General features: G+C 34.0%; 2 protein-coding genes and 2 long non-coding RNA genes across 4 annotated transcripts; 2 read left to right on the top strand and 2 right to left on the bottom strand.

Annotated features, from left to right (window-relative positions):
* Positions 1-71: 71 nt before the first annotated feature.
* Positions 72-1,531, top strand: LOC111414378 (exopolyphosphatase prune). The gene is made up of 4 exons (XM_023045697.2): positions 72-272; positions 330-559; positions 617-882; positions 939-1,531. The coding sequence occupies exons 1-4, from the start codon at positions 219-221 to the stop codon at positions 1,490-1,492; spliced, it is 1,104 nt and encodes a 367-aa protein (XP_022901465.2). The 5' UTR covers positions 72-218; the 3' UTR covers positions 1,493-1,531.
* A 4,684-nt stretch (positions 1,532-6,215) lies between these two features.
* LOC111414380 (uncharacterized) lies at positions 6,216-7,212 on the bottom strand. Its single transcript, XR_002706270.2, has 3 exons — positions 6,648-7,212; positions 6,457-6,592; positions 6,216-6,378 (listed from the first exon to the last, which is right to left on the bottom strand). It is a non-coding gene; the product is annotated as an uncharacterized lncRNA (long non-coding RNA).
* Positions 7,213-8,911: 1,699 nt separating this feature from the next.
* LOC111414371 (uncharacterized) lies at positions 8,912-10,777 on the top strand. The gene is made up of 3 exons (XR_002706268.2): positions 8,912-9,380; positions 9,444-9,742; positions 9,811-10,777. It is a non-coding gene; the product is annotated as an uncharacterized lncRNA (long non-coding RNA).
* A 7,317-nt stretch (positions 10,778-18,094) lies between these two features.
* Positions 18,095-19,734, bottom strand: LOC111414369 (eukaryotic translation initiation factor 3 subunit e). Its single transcript, XM_023045689.2, has 3 exons — positions 19,549-19,734; positions 18,267-19,472; positions 18,095-18,207 (listed from the first exon to the last, which is right to left on the bottom strand). Exons 1-3 carry the CDS (start codon positions 19,636-19,638, stop codon positions 18,181-18,183), a joined length of 1,323 nt encoding a protein of 440 aa, XP_022901457.1. The 5' UTR covers positions 19,639-19,734; the 3' UTR covers positions 18,095-18,180.
* Positions 19,735-25,427: the final 5,693 nt, after the last annotated feature.

The raw sequence follows: 25,427 nt of genomic DNA, 5'->3' as shown, positions 1-25,427 counted from the left end.
TATACGGGTACAATAATTAACAACACACTGTATTTCGAACAGTGTCATTTCTTAAATATCAGAAATACAGAAAACTGTAATTCTATTATTATTTTAGGTTAAATTAATGCCAAAGTCACTAAAAACTGGCATTTAAATTTATTTCATTAACGTTCCATTTGTTCATCCTACAAAAACACATTTCATTTATAAAGAAAGTTAAAACATCATTCAGAAATATGGCAAAAGAATCGTTGGACCCTTTTGTTGAGTATGTAAAATCGCTAAAAACAGTAAGTTCACGTTGCTATTCATTTATAGTATCATTAATAAATTATTACTTTTTTAAGCATCTCCCAATAAAGCCCCACAAAGTCTGTTTTGTTTTGGGCAATGAATCATGCGATTTAGATTCAACAATCTCCTCATTATCATTGGCCTATTTTCTAAATAAAACCAATACAAATCAAAATTTAGTTCTCCCATTATTAAATGTGCTGGAAAATGAGTTTCCCTTACGTACTGAAAACATTTATGTTCTTAACAAATGTGATATAAAGGAAAATTATTTAATCTATAAGTAATCAATTATAAATTGAATGATAAAACTTTAAATAATTATTATTCTTATTTTTAGAGATACTATCAATTTAAATGAATTAAAACAGGACAAAGAACTTGAAATAATTTTAGTTGATCATCATGTTTTATCTAAACATTTTGAATTTCTAAAAAATAATGTGAAAAGAATTTTTGATCACCGCCCTTTAGATCCTAAAGCTAATTGGGATAAAGATATTATTGATATGAGAACAGTAGGATCTTGTACCACTTTAATTGCTAATGAAATATTAAAGAACGATATTTCTGCCTTAAGTCCAACTGTTGCAAAGTGTCTTTATGGTAATAAACACTTATAAAAATCTTTAAAAAAAAATTAATATGATATAACTTTTCAGAAACAATAATCTTTGATACAATTGGTTTAAAAGAAGATGCAGGAAAAGTAAAACAATTAGATTTAGAAATATCTCATAAACTTGAATCTCATTTAAAAATCAAATCGAATCCAGCAAAATTATTTGATGAATTATGGTCAGCTCACATCGACATTTCAAAGCTTTCCCCAAAACAACTTTTAGCAAAAGATTTAAAAATACTAAATAATGTCTTAATACCTGGCTTACCAATGTTGGTGAAAAAATATTTAAATCAAACTGAAGTTTTGAAACACATACGAGATTTTTGTGATGAAAGGCAATGTGATCATATTATTTTAATGGGTTTAGACGCACAAGGTACTGAAGTTAAACGAGATATCGCCTTTTATTCGATTTGCCAAACAAGTAAACTGTTAAGTGATATTATTAAAATACTGAAAGATTATAAAGATTTAGAAATGAAAGAGGAATGTTGTGATGTTGATGATATTAGGTATTTTAGGCATAATCTTAAGATTTCTAGAAAACAAATTATGCCAAAAATACAAGAAGTTTTGGAAAAATTGAATTAAATTTGTTTTTTGTTAATAAATTGTACAACCTGAAAACAAGATAGTGTTTTATATAGGAGTAAAATTGAATACATTTATGAAACTAGATGTATTAGAGGTAGCGGTTTTATATGTGTGAACATGTAAAATTAATTTCGAACACAGCTGTTACAAGTACAAAGGAAAAGTGCTCCCAGTAACCAGTACAAATAGCGCTATAAATTATTTTTACGCCAAGTAATAAGTAACAAGTGTTTTTAAAAAGTACTTGTAATACAAGTAATTACACAAAGTAATTACTCGTTTTAGGGCCGATCTTACAAAACAGTTTATACCGCTCCGTATACCAAGAATAACTAAATGTTGGTATAAACACTAGACTAAACGTCTTACAATACCGGCGTATAGCATAAGTAACGGTGTATGGCGCAGGATAGCTATACCGTGCAATTCAACGCGAATAGCTTATACTAGGAATAGGTCAGAGATTGTTTGACATTGATTATAATCAATCAGACGTAATAATTATTGTATGAATAATGCGTAATGCTGATTTTCAACTTAAAATTTGGGAGATATCCGAAAATAATTTAAATTTGCGAAAAAAACTAAGGGTGATGTAAATTTTTCATTATTTTTTCCGGATTCAGCACCCAAAAATCAATAAAGATCGCCTTTCAGTTTCAAAAAAGGTTTTTGATCGCAGGCATGAGTAATTAATATTAGAACTAACACTACACTTAGAACTAGAAACATTCGGTTTTAGCCATATGTCTCTTAAGACGTCTAAACTCTAATGGTTCTAGTTCTAGTATTAGTTCTACATTTAGTTCCATAAATATACAACAACCTAGCGCTGAATAACTATAAAACTAGAACTAACACTAGACCTAGAAGTAGAAACATTCGTGCGTCTGAAGACGCACGGCTAAACACGAAACTTTCTAATTCTGGGTCTAGTGTTAGTTCTAGTTTTACATTAGTACTATCATCAGAACTAACACTATACCTAAAACTAGAATCATTCGGGTTTAGCCATCTTTAGAGATGTGCGGCTAAACCCAAATGATTCTAGTTCTAGGTATAGTGTTAGTTCTACATGGTAACAGTGCTAGTGTAAAACTAGAACTACTTGTAAGATCGGCCCAGTACTCCAATTATTTTAGTTATTTAGAGTAAATAAATGTACTCTAAATAGCTTAAACAGTACTCAAACGGGTGCTGTAATGAGACTCCTTACAGCATCCGATGCTGTAATGAGATTTTAGTAACATTTTATGGAACCAGTTCAATTTGGTGACATTGGGTCATTAATTTTTCAAGTTGTCAATGTGACAATTTTTGTCTATGGATGTTTAAACACGTTCTTAGCATCGAATACAAGGTCCACAATGATGAGGACATTGAAGTGAATACATTTTGTGTTTTGACAGTTTTTAATTGTCAATTCAAATTTCTATTTTCAAGTGTTACGGTATTACCAACTGCTGCATACCTATTACCCTACATTGTCAAAATTTATTTTATTTTTGTTAAAAAAAAGGATAAAAATGCGAATTACAAAAAATAGCATAAAAAACACGTTTCATAAGACTTAAAGCACTCATTCATTAAAAAACTCGTGGCTTCGCCAGTCGTTTTTCAACTTGAATTCGTGCATTTCAAGCGTGTCTTACGAAACTTGTTTTTTAATATACTATTATGTACTTCCAGTACATTACATTACATTACATAGAATACATATCGGGTAGGCGAACCAACCAACCTTGCACCGCGACCCTAAGGATCTATTGTACCCCAATAGATATCGTTATCAAAGTTCACCGTGCAGTCCACTGCTCTTAACGAACATTAATACCTTGCTCAGTATTAGATCTTTTGAGATCTTTTGAGGAGATAAACTGCGACCCAAAAATCGAGAATCTGATACGGTTAACGGCAGGGCAGTGCCATAAAACATGCTCAACCGTCTCTGTTTCCTCCGCACATAGTCGGCATTCAACATCGTCGGCTAAACCCAATAAGTTGAGATGTGCTTTTAATCGGCAGTGCCCAGTAAAAACACCCATTAGAAATTTTATGCTACTACGGGCAAGTCCTAAAATATTCCCGGGTTTGACAGTGGCGATGTTAATAAACACCTTAGCATATCTCATTCCAGGAGAACTGGTCCACAGTAGGCGAAGTCTTCAGCCAACAGTCCAATTCTATATTTGGCCATCGCAAATGATACACCAACTGCTGGTTCCGGCGCCACAAACGCTTCAGCGCTGCCATCTTGTGCTAGCTTATCTGCCACTTCATTGCCAGCAACCTCAAAGTGACCCTGGACCCAGATCAGAGAAACTCTGTTATCACAACTCAGTGTGTTTAATGTTCTCTTACAATCATTAACCAGAGCCGACACCGTTTTCACGGTTTGCAGCGCCTGGAGAGCGGCTTGCTTGTCTGAGAAAATTCGTACTGTCATGTTCTTCACCCCTCTTTCAAGAAGGATTTTAGCACCCATGTCAATAGCAAATTCTTCCGCCTGGAATACAGTACAGTACGTACCCAGGCTGTAAGCTTGCTTAATTCGAGGTGTCTGGCAGTGTACTCCAAATGATGCCGCCAAATCTGACGGCATTGATAGCACAGTATCAGTGCTTACATGTCGGGGACAGTTTTGAGCATATTGCTTAAATCGTGAGTGGCTAGAAATTGGTTGTTCTAGCCACTTTCTCTATATGCAAATGTAGAGGAGATAGGCCAAGCAGAACCTCCATTGCTAGAGTTGGCGTTGTGCTTATCGCACCAGAGATTGCCAATCCAGCTATTCGTTGAATTCGTGAAAGTTTACTGATAACTGAAGTCTGTCGGAGTTTCCTATACCAGGCTGCTGCTCCGTATGTGATCATAGGTCTAACCACAGTCACATAGAGCCAGTACAGTCTTTCAGGGGTAAGACCCCAATTTTTTCCACAAAGACTGCGACAAGTCCACAAGGATAGTCTAGCTTTGTGCAAAACTCCCTGCAAATGTCCATTCCATGACAGGGTTTTGTCTAGGATTACTCCTAGATATTATACTTCCTTTGAGAAAGGAATTTCTTCTCCTTGGATAGTTGGGCGGATTAGTCCATCCAACTTTCGTTTCCTGGTGAAGGGCACAACAATCGTCTTTTGCGGGTTTAGTGAGAGGTTCTCTCCCTTACACCAAGCGCAAATGGTATCTAGGGTCACCTAGAGGACTTTAGATATCCTCGACAAACAGGTTCCTTTGACCATTACGACAATGTCATCAGCATAACATTTCTACACCAACGGCTTCGACTATCGGAATCAGATCGTCAACCAGGAGGGACCAAAGCAGGGGCGATAACACCTCTCCCTGCGGGCAGCCACCCCCCGGCGATCTGAAGCGTATCGTATCACCGTGGAGTGAAGTAGAAACTATTCTACTATCAAGCATATTGCGGATTCAACCCGCTATAGTTGCTTCCACTCCCCTGTCAAGAGCAGCTCTTTCAAGAGATTGTGGTATTGCGTTGTTGAACGCTCCTATATCCAGAAATGCACAAACCAAGATTTCTTTATCCTGCAGCGTCCTGGATACTCTACCATCTAATTCTGCTGATTTTCCCGCTTGATAAGCATACTGGTGGCGACTCAGTGGACCAGATACCAATGGCACCATACGGATATACCGTTCCAGAACTTTTTCAAGGGTTTTCAGCAGTAATGACATTAGGCTGATGGGTTGAAAGACATTAGGAGTAGGGACCGAACGGCCCGCTTTGGGTATATAAGATACCCTTGGCGACACTCGCTCTGAAAATTTTTACCAAAATTGGCAACAACAATGATCTTCCTTGCTGTAACAAAGCAGGAAAGATATTGTCTTCTCCAGGCGATTTGAGCGGCTTAAACGTTTGAATCGCCTGATCCACGGATGTGCAAGTGACGATTTTTCTAGCCACACTCCATTCCGTATTTGAGGGGCGCTTTGCCTTGCAGGAATAGCCCGCTGTGGAATTATCAGCCCTCATCATCAAGCTTCCTGGGAAGTGAGTTTGCATGAGAAGCCCTAACGAGGCTCTGTTAGAGTCCGTAAAACTACCGTCAGGCCGCTTAAGTGAGCCCAGGGGTAGTGCCGGATCTCTAACGAGAATCTTGTGAATTCTTGCACTGCTGGGTGTGTCTTTCACTCGCTCACAGAACCTCCTCCAAGACTCTCTTTTTGCCTTACTTATATTTCTCCCATTCACCTAATGTCTTGGCCCGGTTAAAGAGCCTCCTGACCTCTTGTCTTTCGGCGCTGAGATTAATTCCACCAGGGTGTGCCCCAATTATTACTTTTCACCTTCAGTGGACTGCTACTGTGATAGGCAGAGCGAATTGCCACAGAGATCTGCTCCGTGGTTATTTCAACCTGATCACAGTTCCAACGGTTGCGATGACACTAGTTAGGTTATATGGCAACTCATAAACAAGGCAACTCGTAAACAGATCCCAATTAGTGCTACGGGGATTACGGTACGTACAGTCCGATTTCATCCCTAGGTCAATTTTAAATTGAATATGTCTATGACACGACGGTTCAGAGGATACCCTCCAGGAGATTATCTTGGAGTTTAATATAATTGAGCTGAACGTAATGTCAAGTACCTTTGCTCTATTTCTGGTAACAAAGGTTGGTTTGGCGCCTACATTATTAACAGTAAGCCCCTCCCCTAATAGGTAGTCAAAAAGCAACTCACCTCTTTCATTTGTGTGGTGGGCATTGGCGTCACATCCAACAACAACTTGTAGGTTATTCCTCCGGCTGTAGGCCATTATGTCTCGCACAGCGACCGGGGACAATTTCTGTCCAGCCCTTCTCACCTTGGATTCTCAGAACTGCAGCCACACAATCGCGGTCGCTATGCTCTGAGATTAAGAAAGCATTAATGTTGTTCCTGATAAGTAAGCAGGCTCTGGGTCTATCCCCTGAGCAAAGTAACTTACCGGATAAATTACCGAGTCCGCTGATGCGCCCGGTATTGGCGAGCCATGGTTCCTGGATGAGGGCAATATCAATTCGCTCACTCATCCAGGTTCTGCTAAGGACAGCCGTAGCCGCCCTAGCGTGCTGCAGCTTTGCCTGTAAACAGTTAATAGATTTATCCACTGTGCTGAGTACAGTTTCCCCTACTTACTTCTCGCTTGGGATGGAGCAGCCGTCTCACCGGCCCCTCTCACTCCAGCGCACCCTCTCGAGCTTCGGGCAGGAGTGGAGGATTTTCCGCTTCCTCCACTCTCCCGTGGTGCAGCACCTGCACGACGCCCCCGACTGAACACCCCGGCACGTACAGAAATCGCACCTCGGCCGGGTTTTGCAAGACACTTCGTCAACCGCGAAGGTCCACGTTTGCCCCGGTCTGGATCTGGTGGTATTCAGAACCGTCCATTCGGATGTTTGGAGTGAGTTGTTCATCACCTCCAATCAGGTTAACACCGTCTCTTTGGTGAGAGGAACACTAGCTTCATCGTCTGGGAAAAGGTATAATTAATACACAAACCAACCAAACTTTATGCTTTGTTGCACCGTAATAGCACAGTACTATCGCAAGCATTTGAAATTGTGTGAAGTAAGGTAAGTAAACCACACAATTGTTCTATGGGATCTGGGAGAATGAGAATTATAAACACTATGAGCTGCACTAACTTGAAATAACCGACTCGCGTCGACGCTGCGCCGGCTAGTCGCCTGTATATGAGACAAAGTATTGTAATCGTGCAAAAATTCGACCTCGACATTTTGATGGATATACATTTTGAGGTCCCCTGAGTCCATATTAACCATTTTCAGCATGTACGTACGTATGTATGTATATGTATTGTGTAAACACGATAACTTAAAAACGCAATCAGTTGCCGTAATGACATTTGGTATATAGCTATTAAACCAAAATCGAAAGCTCGTAAACAACTTTTAGACCAAATCTACCAACCGGAAATGGCACTTTACCTGAAGAGGTAAAACTGCATTATACCACAGAATAAGATGAAATTCAAAACCGGATTAACGGAATTGTAACATGATTTTAACAGAGTGGCCAAGTCCCGTATATTTTAGTAAAGAATTTAGATCTATTAAATTTTAAAAAAAGCTATTATTTACTAAAAAATAAATTGATAACTATTAAAAAAATTAATAAGTAATGAAAAAAAATAATAACTACTAAAGAAAAACAACCAATTACTAAAAAAAAGTATTAAAAAAAATATATTACCAAAAAAAGAACTAAAAATTTGCGTATTAATTACTAAAAAAAGTTACTGGTAAAACTGTATTATACGGTGATGAAACTGAAATAAGGTGGGGGTACCCAACAGTTGTGTCTGTGTGTGTGTGCAAAACATACGTTTAATACAACTATTGCCCACTAGAGGTTTACTAAGTAGGTTTTTACTAAAAACAAGATTTGTGTATAACAACGGTGGGCAAATGCCAAGGTTTATATATTAAAGGTTGTCTAAGTTCCTATGCTGCAATACTTTGATTTTAGTTTGTGGGCGAGGGGCAAGAGCAGGAGTGTTTCGTGACGTAAGCGATCACGGATTGCGCACGCAACCTCATGGCCATGTGGTGCTCCATGCATTTGTTTAATTTGAATTGCTTGGCGGTATTATTTTCCACATGTGACGTAATGCGCAGTATGGTTGCGTACGAACCTAGACAACCTTTTATATATAAACCTTGGGCAAATGCAGTTCGACGAGCCGCATGCGGCTCTTTGAATAATTATTTGTGGCTCTCGACAAATGTACCGAGTTCCTTTTTTTATTTTTTTTAAGTTCCCTTTTTAAACTATAGTAAAAAGACTATAGTGTAATGCAGATATACCGGGTGTCCCTCAAAAGTGGCTCACTCCCATATTTTTTTTTAATTATTAGTGATATCAGAAAACCATTTGGAATGCATAGTTAGGTCGTTAAAACGGATTATTACGACATGAAATCATTCTTTTTGTACTTCCGGTTACACCGGATGTGAGTACTAATTTCGCTATTTTTTTAAATCTATAATTTTTTTTTCTTCAATTGAGTAGACAGTATAATTTCACATAACTTTTACTTGAAAAAATTTTCATGATCGCTTATAATTTTTGAAAAAAAAAATTATTTTCGTTATTTTTTAACGTTTTAGTACCTTCGGAAAATGTATTACAACTTTTGACGCATAGTAGCTAGGTTAATAGTATAAACTACGTTATGTCCCTCTTGATTTGCTATTTCTCGAGCAGTGATCATTGCTATGCTTTAGTCAATAATAAAGAAAAATATGGGGGTGAGCCACTTTTGAGGGACACCGGTATATGACACGCAAAAAAAATTTTTTAATTTTTAAACAATAAAAAACAATTGTTTTCTAGTGGCAACTCGTCAGAGGAGGTATTTATCATTTTGAAGTACTCTTTCTTAACTTTAATTTAATATACTTTATAGTTATAGTACGTGAAATTTTTTTTTTAATATTTAATTTATCCTCCACTTTAGAAAGCCCCGCGAGCCGCCGCTGATTTAAAAATTAAACATTAAGAAAAACATGTATTTTTCAATTCCGCTTCATAATTATGCCATATTTTGTGCGGACACACACACAGGCACAACCGCTGAGATCCCCCACCCCATGTCAGTTTCATCACCGTGTATAATGCAGGATAACCAAAAGGCGCGAAAAGGGTTCATGTATTTGAGCTTGGGATGTTGCCGATCCAAATCATATTGAGATTGTGGAGGACATGGTTTACCAACCATTGGGATGTGTTGGGAACACATAATCACGACATAAATAGCCTAATTATGTGTATCGAACCATTCACATTTAATTTCCCATTTCCCCACGATCTACAATGCGATTTCTTTGAAAACTTTGAGGACTACAGGTACGAACATTTAAAAATTAATTTTAAATTTATATATATTTCATGAAACTGTACAATTTTTAGATATGATATTGCATATAGTCCATTCAGACGCCAACCGCATTGCATTATAACCCTCTATTATACAACTCCAGAGAGTAATGTCTTTACGAAATGTTGGTTTTAAATTCATACACGATACGCGAGTTCGTAAAATGGATCATGAGGATTTTGAAGTGGCATACTTGCAAAATGTTATTGAAGATGAAAATCGGTGGTGTCAATATTGCGTCCGAAAAACGGTTTTTCGTTTTATTCGAACAGAAAGAAATGTGTGCTAAAAATTAAGCGAAAACAAAAACGATCAGTTTATTTTTTATACTGTGAGTAATTTCTATTGTTTCTCGAATTTTCTTTTTAATAATTTTATTTATTTTTATTTTATCAACAGTTGTTATTGGAAATTTGTTTATCTAGAGAGTTATTGCGTCTAACCACATTTTTTTTGCGGTTTACATTATCTCTAGCGCATGGTGCGAAATTTATTCATTTCGAATTTACACTCCAAACTAATATAATTTATTGTTAATTTGAAATGTAATGATTTTTTTTCATTTTTAATCCTATATCCCCACCACCATTTAATTTTTCGGTCAAGTTACGCTAATTTACAGTTCACTTATCACAAGTTATCACTCACTCTTACTTGCACCACTCAATCTAGGTGGCGCCATATTATTTAAATTTCTCTGTTTATTTTTTTATAAAAAATCCCTAGATCTCTAGTTACTTTTAATACCAACCTAATTTATTTTCCCCCAAACTTCGGTTGGCACCGCTCCGTACACTTAATACATTGAGACGTGCCGTCACCGCAGGGTTGGCAGGATTAACTTCCGGTCTAGAACCAGCATTCTTACACTACTCACATAACCATGGCAACTGTAAACATGTCATGTACAAACGCAGAAGCGTATGATAGAGCGTACGATCATTTATTTTCAATGTTTCGAATATGATGCAACTGTATGGCAAAAATGTGCAATGCAATCGACAAAAAAGACACTTTTCTCTAGAAGAGTTTTTAAGATTGGTTTCGGGATTACGGGAAACTAGCAACGTGTAGCCCATTCAGACATCTCCATGAAATTCGTAAATCACATTGGTGAGCAATGCAATCTCACATAATATGGGCACCCCGAAAACAATTGTCCACAAGATTCCTCAAGAGAATAATATGTATCTTCACCACATTGTTTTCCCTCAGGCCTTAACAGATACCGATTATGATAACAGACTGAACTATTATCATTGACTTTTAAATATAATTCTGGAAAATTCAAACCACAAATGCTATGGATGCATGAAGCATCTTTCAACAAGCGGGTGTAAACTTGCATAATATGCTTCTTGGTTCGAGCAACACCCACATTGCTTTCACCCCTTTATCTATGGAGTGCACTAAACGACCTAACTTTTCAAGAAAAAACAATAACCAGGGAAAATATGACAAAGTACTAAATGCCATTAGAAACGTGTCCAGGGCTGAGACTTAAACAGCTTTTTTTCCGTCGAAACTAGATGCATCGAGGTTTATGGAAGGCATTTCGAACATTTGTGAGTTATTTTTGCCAAAAATTTAAGTAATTCTAAGTGTTTTGGTTTATTTTGTTTTATTATCATTGTTGATGTTTCATTGATCCGTCAGCTCTAGGAGGTTCTAGATAATACCATTTTTGTCCTCTCTTATTTGTTTGCTAAGGTAACTTGATCCGATAAAGATAGACGAATTGATCTATGAAGTAAATAGTACCGTTCCATTTAACTTTTTTTCAAAAATATGTAATCGCTGCAGATAACGCCCTCTAGCTTATTTGTTTTAAATCAAACGGTCTTACTGAAAATATCTTTTAAAAGAGCATGAAATGCTCTTTCAAACAAGACCAAAAATAATCAAACTGGTTGAATGGTCCAGGAGATATTAAAATGTAAACATTTGAAAACGCATTGGCTTCCCCCTCCCTTATTATCCCCTCCCGATGCTGTAATGAGATTTTAGTAACATTTTATGGAACCAGTTCAAGTTGGTGACATTGGTTCATTATGAACATTAATTATGTACATTAATACATTATGTGTTTTGACAGTTTCCAATTGTCAATTCAAATTTCTAGTTTGAAGTGTTACGGTGTTATCAACTGCTACCCTATTTCATATTTTTATACCTATTTCCCTACATTGTCAAAATTTATTTTATTTTTGAGAAAAAAAAGGGTGAAAACGCGAATTACAAAAAATACCATAAAAAACACGTTTCATAAGACTTAAAGAACTCATTCATTAAAAAACTCGTGGATTCGCCACTCGTTTTTCAACTTGAATTCGTGCATTTGAAACGTGTCTTAGGAAACTAGTTTTTTAATATACTATAACGCTTTTCTTATAGTGCGGATATATCAGTTTAACGATGTTACATTTATGTATCATGTTATGAATGTCCTGTAAGTCTTTGATGTTGTATCCATTATTCAAACCGATTTTTACAATTTTATGGAGTTCTGTGAGATAATTGGAATCATTTAACGGTACTTTTTGTAATCTATTGAAAAGAAAACGAAATGATGCCTGTTTATGTTCAGTAGAGTTGAATGAATGTTTGGGAATTATTACGTCTGTGGCTGTGTGTTTGTGAAATATATCAAAGTCAAGATTTCAAAATGGTACAACAGTTGCCATTTTTCTTTTCATAAAAAATATTATTGCTCGGAAAACCCGGAATGGTTTCCTCACCATTCAATACCCGACGAGAGTTTTCAAAAATGTCTTTGCAATTACTTTCGTTTAAGAAGTGGTGTAGCTCTCTCAACCATTTTCGTATCGCTTCCTCTGTAATTGTTGCTCGTGATTTTGACAGAGCTTCGGAAGTCCACAGATTCCTTGCCTCAAAATAGGTCGATTTAAGTTAAGTTATCTATATCCAAAGTTGCTTCATTTCGCCGCTAGAGGACTTCAAAGTTAGCAAAAAAAATTCTTTTATTTTTTATAACTCGAAAACGCGTAAATCAATTGAAACCATTTTTCAGAAGTGAGTTCCTAGGTTCAATTAACGTCTTTTTATGGTTTTTGATACAATTTTAGAAACACAGGAATATTGGAAAAGTCATGTGTTCACCGGATATTACTCCATATTTTTTTTTCTGGCCAGGTGAGAATTACATTATTATAATTTCTGAATAGCCCATTTAGTTCTAAACCGTTTTTCTCTCTTATAAGATTTTGATTACATAAATGGTTAAGCCAGAAAAAAGGTACTTTTAAGTATCTGCAAGCCTTGTTTACGTCATTGCAATTACAAAAGTTACCTCATCGTAGTTGGCAGTGATTTCAACTAATTGCAAGTTATGTTTAACGTAAATACAATATCATTAATTGATCACAAGCGAGGACATTCAATGATCCTCAAAGCATACAGTGTTAGGAAAAAACGTAGTCGTATTTAGTTGATTCAGTACGACAAAGAAAAACTTGTAATCAAGTTTGTAGTCAGTTTGTAGTCAAGCCAAGGAATCTGTGGTCTTGAGAAAGCCTGTGTATTCCCTACCCCTAATTATCATAATTTTAAAAAATTACACGCTATCCGAAAATTGAAAAAAGAATATATTAAGGGAGCCTTAAACAAATATCAATACAGGGTGATTCACATAAGAACCGACACAGAACAGGGACATGTAAAGGACAATAAATTAAGATGATTTAACGTAACTTACCTCTATACTAAGTTGTACACCTGAGGAGTTATAGGCCTTCAAAGTTGGCTCTTAAATTTTTAAAAAGTTCAATATCTTCCTAATACATTAAGCTAGAAAAACCAAATTTGGTATACGTTATGAGTGTACCAAGGGTATTAATTGGTAGCAAATTGAACTCAATTGAAGCATTTCAAAGGGTTGATTAAAAGTGATGGTACCCTAAATTTAGACAGATTTTTTTAATTTTCTGGCGGAGTTAATACATTACTACTTAAACTAAGATTAGGACTAAAACTAGAACTAACACTAGAAACTTTCGGGTTTTGCCGTGCGTCTTTTAATAAAAGGTTTGACGTTTCGGATGCCATGTTGCAACCTTCTTCAGAAACTGGTTCGAAGTGACACTCTGAGTCCTAATCTTAGTTTAATTCACACCGGCCGTGAAAGCCTTCGTACTTATAACATTACCACTTCATTTCATGTGGAATTTAATTCTAAAATTTTTCTTACTCTTATTATTTTTTAAAAAACTTTGTCGTTTTCATAGAAAACTTAAATAACTAAACCCACGTATTTCGCAATGTTGCTTAAAATAAACGAAAATTCAGTAGTGGGCTATGAAATTGTACGTCAAACTTTACAAATAGGTTATAAAGATATTTGATGACAAGATTTTATAACCTATTTGTCAAGTTTGACGTACAATTTCACAGCCGACTACTGAATTTTCGATGATTTTAAGTAGCATTAACGAAATTCGTGTCTTTAGATATTTGAGTTTTTTATGAAAACGACAATGTTTTTTAAAAAAATAATAAGAGTAGAAAAAGTTTTAGAACTAAATTCCACATGAAATCAGGTAATAATGTGTTAAATCCACCAAAAGGTTAAAAAAATCTGTCAAAATTTAGGGGACCATCACCCGTAATCAACCCTTTCAAATGCCTCAATTGGTCTCAACTTGCTACCAATTAATACCCTCGGTACACTCATAACGTATACCAAATTTGGTTTTTCTAACTTAATGTATTACGAAGATATTCAATGTTTTAAAAATTTAAGACCCAACTTTAAAGGCCTATAACTCCTCAGGAGTACAACTTAGTATAGAGATAAGTTGTGTTAAATCGTCTTAATTTATCGTCCTCTACATGTCCCTGTTCTGTGTCGGTTCTTATGTGAATCACCCTGTATAACGGCGTTTAACTTGACTGTCCTGACTGTTTTTATTACACTGTTTAATTGTACGTAAAAAAATAGGTTGACTTTGATAAAAGTTATTGATACCTAGCGTTTTTCGTTTTCGAGTTATTTTTGTTTCAAGCTTTTCTTGGTAAATTTTGACATGCTCTTTAAAACTTCATATCTCAGCCAACGTTCATTCAAAAAACGTCTACGTTGGCACGATTACTCTTCAGATGTTGTCAAATAGATTGTCATTTGTTGTATCGGAGTATCTTATACAGCCTGGTCAAAAATTGAATTTGCATTACTGTTTCTCCATATTCAATGGCGAGAAAGTCGAAAATTTTAAATGGAACGCCCCATATTTTTTTAGCCTATCAGAAAGAGAATTTAATTCTCTACAAATTATCTATAAACATTATAGAGTTTATAAAGTTAATTTAAAGAATGCAATAGTTTATATATTGGGCAAACAGGTCGTAGACTTGATTTAAGACTACAGGAACATAAAACAAAGGCGAATTCTAACATTTTCAAACACAGTCAATTGACTGGTCATATTATCGACTTCGATAACACGAAGTTGCTACATAAATGCGAGAAAGGGTTTAAACTGGATCTTTTGGAAACATTGGAAATCGATAAACATAAGAAAAATAAAAGAATAAATCTTCTCAACGATCAAGTTGATACTTTTTACACCCCATTATACTCCTTCCTATCAAGAAGCAAGAGAAGAAAAACTATACAAATAAAATAATATTTTTCTGATTTTACCATCTCTTTATTGAAACGATTTTCATATGTAACCGGTTTATTCGGGTGGTGTACTTACTTTCATGTAAAATTTCCATTATTGTGCGTTGTGTTCGTCTTGTACGTTTCATTTTAATTCGTAACAAAATATTTAACTTTAACATTTTACCTTAGTTTATTTATTTAAATTTTAATATTTTAATATTCAATGTGGTATTTTTATAAAATTCAACGTTAGCATTTTCTTCATTTATAACGTAAGTTATATAATTTTTATAACAAAATTATATTTTGATGTGATTTTCTTAATCGTAATGTTTATAGATAAATTGTAGCAGGGCCCGCTCTAGGGGCGGACCATCCGGACATTTGTCCGGGGCGACAGCTCTAAAGGGCGGCATTTTGACTCAGAATGTGATAACATTTTGATAATCGAAATTTTTGCTTGTCGATTTTCTACCAATAGAGAGCATGTTGTAAGAGACTGGCTAGTATACTCTATTTCAAAAAACTATATTTATTGCTTTTGCTGTAAAATTTTCGGCTGTGTGATCAGTTCTCTTTCAAAAGACGGCTTTAAAAGTTGGAAGCATATCGTTGAAACGTTAAAAGAACACGAAGTTTCAGAAAGTCATATTGAAGCTCACAAATCATGGCTGGAACTGAGTCAAAGACTAAAGTGTTGTAAAACTATAGATGCAACTGCTCAAAGAATTATTAATACTGATACAAACCATTGGTATGAAGTGCTTCTAAGAATCGTAGGAATCATTAAAATGCTTGGTAAAAGTTGTCTGGCTTTTCAAGGTACAAGAGATAAACTATTTGAGCATAATAATGGCAACTTCCTAAAAATAGTTGAACAGCAGTTCAAATTTAGACAGTAGTCTGAATTTTGTCCCATTATGGAAGAACACGTGCGAAGGGCGCTGAAAAAAGAGGAGACGAAAGCCTACAATCTCGGTAAAAATATACAAAATGAGATAATAGACTTGTTGCATCAAAATGTGAAGTCTCATATTATTAATGAAATAAAAAAGGCCAAATTCTATTCTATAATTTTAGATTGCACTCCTGACGTAAGTAAGGTGGAGCAAATGACTTATATTCCGATATGTTACAGTCAATAAATCTGATTTCAACGACGCTGAAATAAAAGTTAATGAAAGTTGTTTGGGTTTCCTTCCAATTGAAAGGTCCAAGGGAAAACAAATGACTGAAATCATAATTGAAGAACTTCTAATATGGGTTTAAACTTGCAAGATATTAGAGGACAGGGATATGATAATGGATCTAATATGAAAGGCGATAAAGCTGGAGTGCAATCTAGAATTAAGAATTTAAATTCACGAGCGTTTTACGTTCCGTGTAGCAGTCATTCTCTGAATCTAGTGGTTAATGATATGGCAAAAGCTCCTTCGGTAGAAGCTAATTTCTTCAATATAATCCAGAAATTAAATTTATTTTTTTCATCATCTACGTTTCGGTGGGCAATACTTTTGAAACATATTAAAGGATTAACTTTGAAACCATTGAGTGCCACTAGATGGGAGAGTAGGATAGAGGCCTTAAAGACTTTACGATTTCAAATAGGAGAAAAATACGACGCAACAAAAACTTGGTACAAAATCTTAAACTGCATTAATCCTATAAGCAAACTAATGCAAACAAAAGATTTCGATCTAGCATCTGCAATTGACCTCTTGCAAAATTGCAAAATATTCTTTAAGGATCTTCGATCGGACAAGTCTTTCATTGAAAGTATAATTGGTGCAAAAGAACTGGCTGCCAAAATTGACATTGAAGCTAATTTTGAATCAACAATTCCACGACACCGCATACAAAGAAAAAAAAATATTTTCTCATACGAATCTCGAGATGAACCGATTGAAGATCCCAAAGAAAAATATCAGTACAGTGTCAGCCAAAAAGTTTGTATCAATAAATTAGCTATATATTTTTGATAGCATAGCTTTATATGTTTGATTATTTGATGCAGACTTTTTGGAAGGCATTATATGTTTAAAGGGCGGTAGTTTGTCTTTTTGTCCGGGGTAACGTAAACGCTAGGGAGGGCGCTGATTGTAGAGAATTAAATTCCCTTTCGTGTAGGCTAATAAAATATGGGGCGTTCTGATGGCACCTGAAGAGTAATCGTGCCAATTTAGAGGTTTTTTGAATGAACATTGGCTGGGATATAGGGTTTTAAAGAGAATGGTGAAATTTGCCAAAAAAATCTTAAAATCAAAATAACTCGAAAACGAAAAACGCTAGGTACCAATAACTTTTATGAAAGTCAACATATTTTTTTACGTACAATTAAAAGGTGTAATAAAAACTATAGCATTCCATTTAAAATAACGAAGTTATGGTCTACTTCTGGTAGACCGGAAAATTTCAAAACTGTACGAATACTGGAACCTAAAAAAGTTCTAACGAACCAGTTACGTGAGACACCTGTATAACGTTCGGAATCGGGTATTTTAAAAATCGCGCTGGAATAGTAAGTTCCATTAGAATAATGCTCCAAAATATTATTCCTCAAATACCGAACCATCACTACAAATATATAATATTAGTAACGTTCTGTAACGGGTATTTTAAAATCGCGTGGAAGCGGTACGCTCCTCAAATACCGTCCCATCACTAGTATTTACGCAATTGCTTGTAATTTGGGTTACAGACACTGGCAACTAATTATTGATACAAATTTTAATAGAGGAAATTTTACTACTTTTTGAAATTTATAGTTGCAGATGGTCGACTACTGACACCGGTCGACCTTAGGCGTGTTTACCCTAGTTGCAAATAAATAATTTATTAAAGTAGAATTTATTAAAAGGAATTAAATTAAAAAAAATCTATTAACTATAAATTACTATCATTGAAATTTTATAAACAAACAAAAATAATCTTTTCCAATATAGCAAGTAAATAACTTATTAAAGTAAAATTTATTAAACAAAAAAATTAAGTAAAATTTATTAAATTATCTATGTATTTGTATAAGAAATAAATCCAAAAGAACAAATAAAACTCAATACATTTATGTAAAACTCTTTGTATTAAAGAAGTCATATTACTTCAATCTTAGTTTGTTGAAAAAAATAATACACAACTTAATAAACGTTTCAAAATTCTTGATTTCCCCAACGTATCTAAAAAAAAAAAATTAATAAAGAAAACAAATTAAAACACTAAATCATTAAAATCTTACATCTGTCCTTGCTTTTAATTTTCGATCAATAAGCCCAACCAAGGTTTCTGATCGCACTGACAATGAATCAATCTTTTCGATTAATTGTTGATATGGCGAAAGCGGTTGAGCCCCCATTACGACATGTCCCAATTTCGAATCAATCTTAGCGTCCAATCGAGCGTTACGAATTAAGTTAACAATCCAGCACTCAGCTTCATCAGGATTCATATTTAATTTTTCCGCCAACATTCCAATACTAATACACTGATGTATTCGACAAAACGTTTCAAAAATCATCAAGCGAGCGTTTTCAACAAACTCATCAAGGCAAGATATCAAGAAGAAATCGTTAAACAAAACCGTTTGGCATTCATGCAGTTTTTGACGAGCGCTATCAAAATCGAAATTAACATAAAGATGTTCAACAAACTCTGTTATCGGATCTTTGTATGTATAACTTTCTTGTTGGATGACTTTTACCAGATCTTTAAGAGCCGATCGCCGTGTACGATTAATTATAACCGCTGTTGTTAGATAACGCAAAATATGGGGACACATTGTTTGAATAGCATTCAAGTAATGAGGTCTGTACAAAAATAAATCAATTATCAATTCTCTCCCCATTGCATGATTAAAGAAAACAAATAATGACCAATGAATTAACCATGTTCTTTGTTGTAACAGTTGTAAGCTGTTTCCCCCAAATTGATTTGGACTGGAATCAATGTACTCTCTTAAAACATTTAAACTTTCCAAAGCAGAATCCCAATGCTGTACCAAAATGTGTAAAGCTAAACGCCCCCAAAGAACACTCAAATAATTTTTGTCATTTGGTGGAAGTACCAATGAGCAAAAATATAAGTATGATGAAGCAACAGAGTAAGTTCCACACTCGTAGCGATGTTTAGCTAAACGGTGTAATCCTTCAATCATTTCTATTTCAAATCTGTACTCACGAGAAAGAAAATTAATGAGAGTTTTTGAATCGCGCATGCTTTCCATGTTTTTCATCGTTTCATCATCGGCCATAACGCGAAGAATCGGTTCAACTTCTTCTTGGAGAACTTGAAGTTCCGCTACAACGTGTTGACGACGATCCTTCATCTCTTCGGGAACTTCACGATCTGGATACAGTTGTTTCCATACGTCTATGGAATAATCTACCATGTTCGTTTTACTCAAAATATAAGTTTTAGCTTTTAAGATTTCATGTTCGCTATATATCTATAAAAATTTAAGACAAAATATGGGTTGAAAATGTGTATGGTCGGTGAGACCTAACCTCAATATTTGTACATACCTCTTTAGCGGACAAAAACTCCAATAAAGGAAATATTAAATGCCTATCTAAGTATTGCGCTATGCGCGAAGTTAAATCAAACTCTGCCATTCTTTTAAATACTTATTTCAGCGGAAATAACCATAAAACTTTTCACAAAAATGCGTCCGAACTGTCAGTTGCCATCGATGGCTGGGCAGTGCTACCAACATTCTTTTTTACACACTTAACTTATTAAATTATTGCAATATACTTTACATTCCATAAATATATATGTTTATATGTTTTATGATGCATATTTTATAAATGGGCAAATAGCATGTAAAAATAGGGTTGGGTTGTAACAGAAACGAAACGACGTCTTAATGGATTTGCTTAATTAAAAAAATAGATATGATCTATACCAAAAATATTTTAATCTAAACTGGTACAAATTTAAAATTGATCCTTTTTTCTCAATTAATTAAGTTTAACTAACTCCATTTAAAACCAACAGATGGCGATAATGATGTACAAAAGTTACAAGAAAAAGCATTAAATATATTTTTTTTATTAATTAAATTAATTCCATATTTATCATTCAATATCACTGATTTTGACCTAAATACTTATCGACGCTTTGGTACTTCCATTCAGTTTCCTTCAAATATTCCAATTCTCTTCTAAGAGACTTCATTCTGGCTTGATGTAATTCTCTTACAGATTCGTTGGTATTTTCGTTAATGACTTCTAGTAACTGTACTTTCTTTTTATTAATACCACCTATTACTTCACTCGACGACGGTACAGATAATAAATTTTTTGATAAATTTGTATTCGACATAACCTCATTTGCTATTTACTTCAATATTTTTAATGGCGGTAAAGTAGAAATCTTCAACAATTACCGGCAACTAACCCACGTGTATAGAAGTCACGTGTTACAAACGCTGATAGGCTGATAAGTACCTATATGACGTGACTTGGTTTTATAATAAAATTGTTATGTTTATTTTAATTAATTAATCACATCGATCATATCATAATTGTAACTTTTTTTTTCATTTATTTCAAAACCAGTTCAACATTGTCAAATGATAATGTTTTTCGTGGTTGCGTTGATACAAAAAATGAAAAAATACAAAGATACAAAAAATTGTTGAAAAAAAATGAAATAATTACATACAGGGTGTCAGACAAAAACCCCCCAAGCTGTAATTCTGTCATTTACATTCCGATTTTCATGACCGAGGTATCAAATGAAATGGTTTGATGAATACTATAATTCATGCTACAAATAAATTTTTTCCAAGGCCATCTTCAATTTTAAGCGATTATTAGCTTTTGTTTTTCAAATGGCTCTACCGAGTGTCCCTAAGAAGTGGCTCACCCCCATATTTTTTTTTATTATTAGTGATATAAGAAAACCATTTGGAGTGCATAATTAAGCCGTTAAAACGGATTATTACGACATGAAATCATTGTAGCGATCCGCAGATCTGTTAAAATTTTGTTAATTAATTATTGATAAGAGCGTCCAGGGGGTAAAGGTTTAAATATTGAGGAGGAGCGCATTTTGAGAGAGTTTTTCAGTTCGGTTTGGATTTAAATTAATTTCTTCGACGAAACACCCTATTCGGTTTCGGTTAAGAGTCTTAGTAATTCTTTAGTTTGATTTAAGTTGTTTAATTAATAATTACTAATTAACTTTTATTCGATCGGATTAAGATTAAAGTGTTACACTTTATAACGGATTAAACCTCTCAATATGAACACGAGTTACCAAGGGTTAGGTAACTCGTTAATGTTTTATTTTACATATTAACTTGTAAAGATTGTAACTAATTGCTTTAGCTTTTTCTGATTTGGTATGAACCTACGTAAAATTCGATATTCTTTTTGAATTGTTCTTTTTATTAAATTGATCATTTTGTAATTGTTGAACTTAGATTTTTTTTTTAATGTTTTTAATTATAAAGTTTTCGAGTTATTTTTGTAGCTAAACTTTGTTTGTTCATATTTATTTTAACATTAATTCTGTTTATTAATTTTAGATTGTATTTTTTTTTGCTATTTTTTTTTGTTTGATTTTAATTCATTAAATTTGTTATTTAAATTTAACTTGATTTCTTTTATTTTTTCTTAATTTCATGTAACTTTGCTCTCTAAATCCAAGCCGGCGTGACAAGGTTCTGCTTGTCGCATACGCCTTTAGCACGCCCTCACAACAAAGTAAGAGCCGCTCCTTACATCATTCTCTTTGTACTTCCGGTTATACCGGAAGTGAGTAGTAATTTCGCTATTTTTTGTAAATCTATAATTTTTTTTTCTTCACTGTTGTGGATAGCATAATTTCACATAACTTTTACTTGAAAAAATGTTCACGATCGCGTATAATTTTTGAAAAAAAAATTATTTTCGTTATTTTTTAACGTTTTAGTAGCTTCGGAAAATGTATTACAACTTTTGACGCATTGTTGCTAGGTTAATAGTATAAACTATGCTTTGTTCCTCTTGATCTGCTATTTCTCGAGCAGTGATCACTGCTATGCTTTAGTCAGTGGTTCTTTTTTAACGAACAATGAAGTTTAATTCAATTATTTTTGATCTTTTATTGTCTTTATTTTTTGTTCTTTTACACTAAATATTCTGCAGCTGATAGTAGCTTACAATGTACAGGTGTCCCAATTTCGATGTCCGTATAGGCTATCTCCGAAACTAAAAGAGATAGAAAAAAAGTAGCTTACATGTCATGATCTCGTTTTTCGAGAAAATGATAATGCCGAAAACTCCGAACAGCTATCGTCTTTTGTTTTCGCCCTATCGGCAAAAACTGCAAATTTTGTGAAAACGACAATCGCGAATATCTCACTTATTATCAAAGATGGAGTATTATAAATAAAACATTATATGGGCAACTTTTTACGAAGAATTCAGTGGCGTAGGTAGAATATTTTTCCCATCTTTTATTTTCGAGATTTTAGACGTAACTTTATTTTTTTAAATGGAAACCATAGTTGGCTATGACCTAAAATAATTTATTATTTTCTTCTGATAACAAATATATATAGTTTGTGGGGTATATTTCTTATAGTTATTGAATAATTATCAAAAATTCATTTTGTTCTATCTAAAACCAATATATGTATTTAAAAGTTAATGTTGCTATGGTGATAACCATACATACTATGATGGAACATAATGTATCAAATAATTGCCAAAGTTTGTATTTAAAAATTCGATAACAACTCTGGCATTATGGGCTGGTACGAAGCACCAGCATGTTAAGTGTCAAAGTATAACAGAACTGAATAAAACTTTACAATGAATTTCGAAAATTATGAAAAATGTAACATGATGGAATGCTATATGTTATCAGATAAGAATGCCACGTTAGCCGCGGAATTATATTTCACAAGGTATCCGGAAAGAAGACAACCGCACGTAAGAACCTTCAGCCGATTAGCAGAAAATTTAATAGATTTTTGGTCCTTCTCCAAACCACGTGCAAAAACATACCAAAATGACCTGCAAGAGAATGATGTCAATATGTTGGCTTCACTTGCGATAAATCCTTCAACATCTTGCAGAGAAATTGAACAAGACGTCTGACCCAACAGCCGCTGCTCCCGAATATGAAAGAAATATAAGTATAAACCACACAAAGCGGGGCTTAGGTACTCATTATTTACGTGCCGGCGATGTCAATCTAAGATTAGAATTTTGTAGATGATATTTAGAAAAATTAAATAATCTGCTGTTTGTTCAAAATGTCATCTGGATCGACGAAGTTGTTGAGTGTTCAAAGAAGATTGGGGTTCAATATATGGTGTGCGCTTTTAGATAATAGATATTTGGCATATAGTATCTACCATAAAAACTTAAACTCAGGTAAATACCTCAATATATTAAGGCAGCACATTGAGCCTTTGGTCGACAATTTGCCATTAAATATGTCTCAAATGATATATTTTCAATATGACGGAGTGCCAGCACATAATGCCAGAGTTGTTAGTGAATTTTTAAATACTACTACAAACTTTGGCAATAATTGGAAACAATGTTTTCCATCATGGTATGGTTATCACCATAACAACATTAGCTTTTAAATACATACAATAGTTTTAGATAGAATAAAATGAATTTTTGTTAATTATTCAATAACTATAAGAAATATACCCCACAAACTATATATATTTGTTATCAGAAGAAAATAACAAATTATTTTAGGTCATAGCCAACTATGGTTTCCATTTAAAAAAATAAAGTTACGTCTAAAATCTCGAAAATAAAAGATAGGAAAAAAATTCTACCTACGCCACTGAATTTTTCGTAAAAAGTTGCCCATTTAATGTTTTATTTATAATACTCCATCTTTGATAATAAGTGAGATATTCGCGATTATCGTTTTCGCAGAATTTTCAGTTTTTGCCGATAGGGCGAAAACAAAAGACGATAGCTGTTCGGAGTTTTCGGTATTAACATTTTCTCGAAAAACGAGATCATGACATGTAAGCTACTTTTTTTCTATCTCTTTTAGTTTCGGAGATAGCCTATACGGACATCGAAATTGGGACACCCTGTACAGGGTGGGCAAATTTGGGTGTTATTATAGGCTATCTCAGAAACTATAAGAGATACGAAAAAAGTAGGTGCCATGTCACGGTCTCTTTTTTCGAGACTAACCCAATTCCGCAAACACCAAACCTCTATCTTCTTTTGTTTTTAAGTTATAGCCAAAAAGTCAAATTTTCGTGATTTCAAAAAATGCTCATATTTCGTTTATTTTTCAAATTAGAGGAATGGGGTGGATACGTTCTTAAGGCACTTTTTTAAGTAGAATATACTGCCGTTGAAAAATTTTAAAAATATTTAATGATTTTTGAGATACAACACAAAGTTGTATTTTTTTAAATACAAACTATACTTGATTATGATGTTAATGAAAAGACCATATTTTTAACTTTCCAATGATGTATCACATGTATGGTGTATTTGCGAAAAATAAGCGTTAATTTTCAATTCCAAACAAATGTGTAGTATTCGACGCTTTTCATCCGCATAATTTCGTCAAATTTGCTTTTTATCTTTCTTTAATTACCTTTAATTGGAATTTGGAGTTCTGTTTGAGTTCGTATTATTGTTTTTTTTTTAAGAATTGTTTTTAGTTTCCATATGTGGTAAAATTGTTTTTTGTTCCATATCTTTTTTTCTTAACGATTATTATGTCGACTTTTAAAAGATCTTTAGATAAATGGTTACTAGAATTTGGGGAAAATTATTCTGTCGGGGATACTTGTAAAGTATGTTGCAATGTTTGTGAAAAAACGTTCCGGTGCTTTCAAGTATCACATTTCACGCCATGAAAATTCGAGAAGGCATAAAAATAATACCGACCCCTGCAAAAAGAATTTTAACGAAGAGTTATGCGAAGTATTTACAGCTGCTGATATTCCTTTACACAAACTAAAAAATCCAGTTTTAAAAAAGTTTTTGGAAAAATACACTCAACAAAAAATTGTTAACGAATCTACTTTGCGTAAAGTATATTTACCAAAAATTTATAAAAAGGAGATGTGTCCTATAAAAATGCATCTTATGAATAACTATTTTTATGTCAGTGCTGATGAAACTAAGGACATTGTAGGTCGATGCGTTGTAAATGTTGTTGCTGGAATACTGCATCCCTCTGATGTTGCTACATCGTACTTAATGGCAACTAAGTTCATCGATAATGTAAATGGTGAAGTAATTGCGAAAATAATTATTGATGTTTTAGCCAATGTATTCCAAGATACATCCTACAGCTACTACAATAAGTTTGTATTATTTGTTAGCGATTCTGCTGCTTACATGTTAAAAGCTGGACAAATATTAAAAGTTACATATTCTAATTTATTGCATGTAACATGCGTTGCACA

This window comes from Onthophagus taurus, chromosome 1, assembly GCF_036711975.1.
Source record: "Onthophagus taurus isolate NC chromosome 1, IU_Otau_3.0, whole genome shotgun sequence".
Classification (NCBI taxonomy): Eukaryota; Metazoa; Arthropoda; class Insecta; order Coleoptera; family Scarabaeidae; genus Onthophagus; species Onthophagus taurus.
This window is presented reverse-complemented; position numbering and strand designations above follow the sequence as displayed.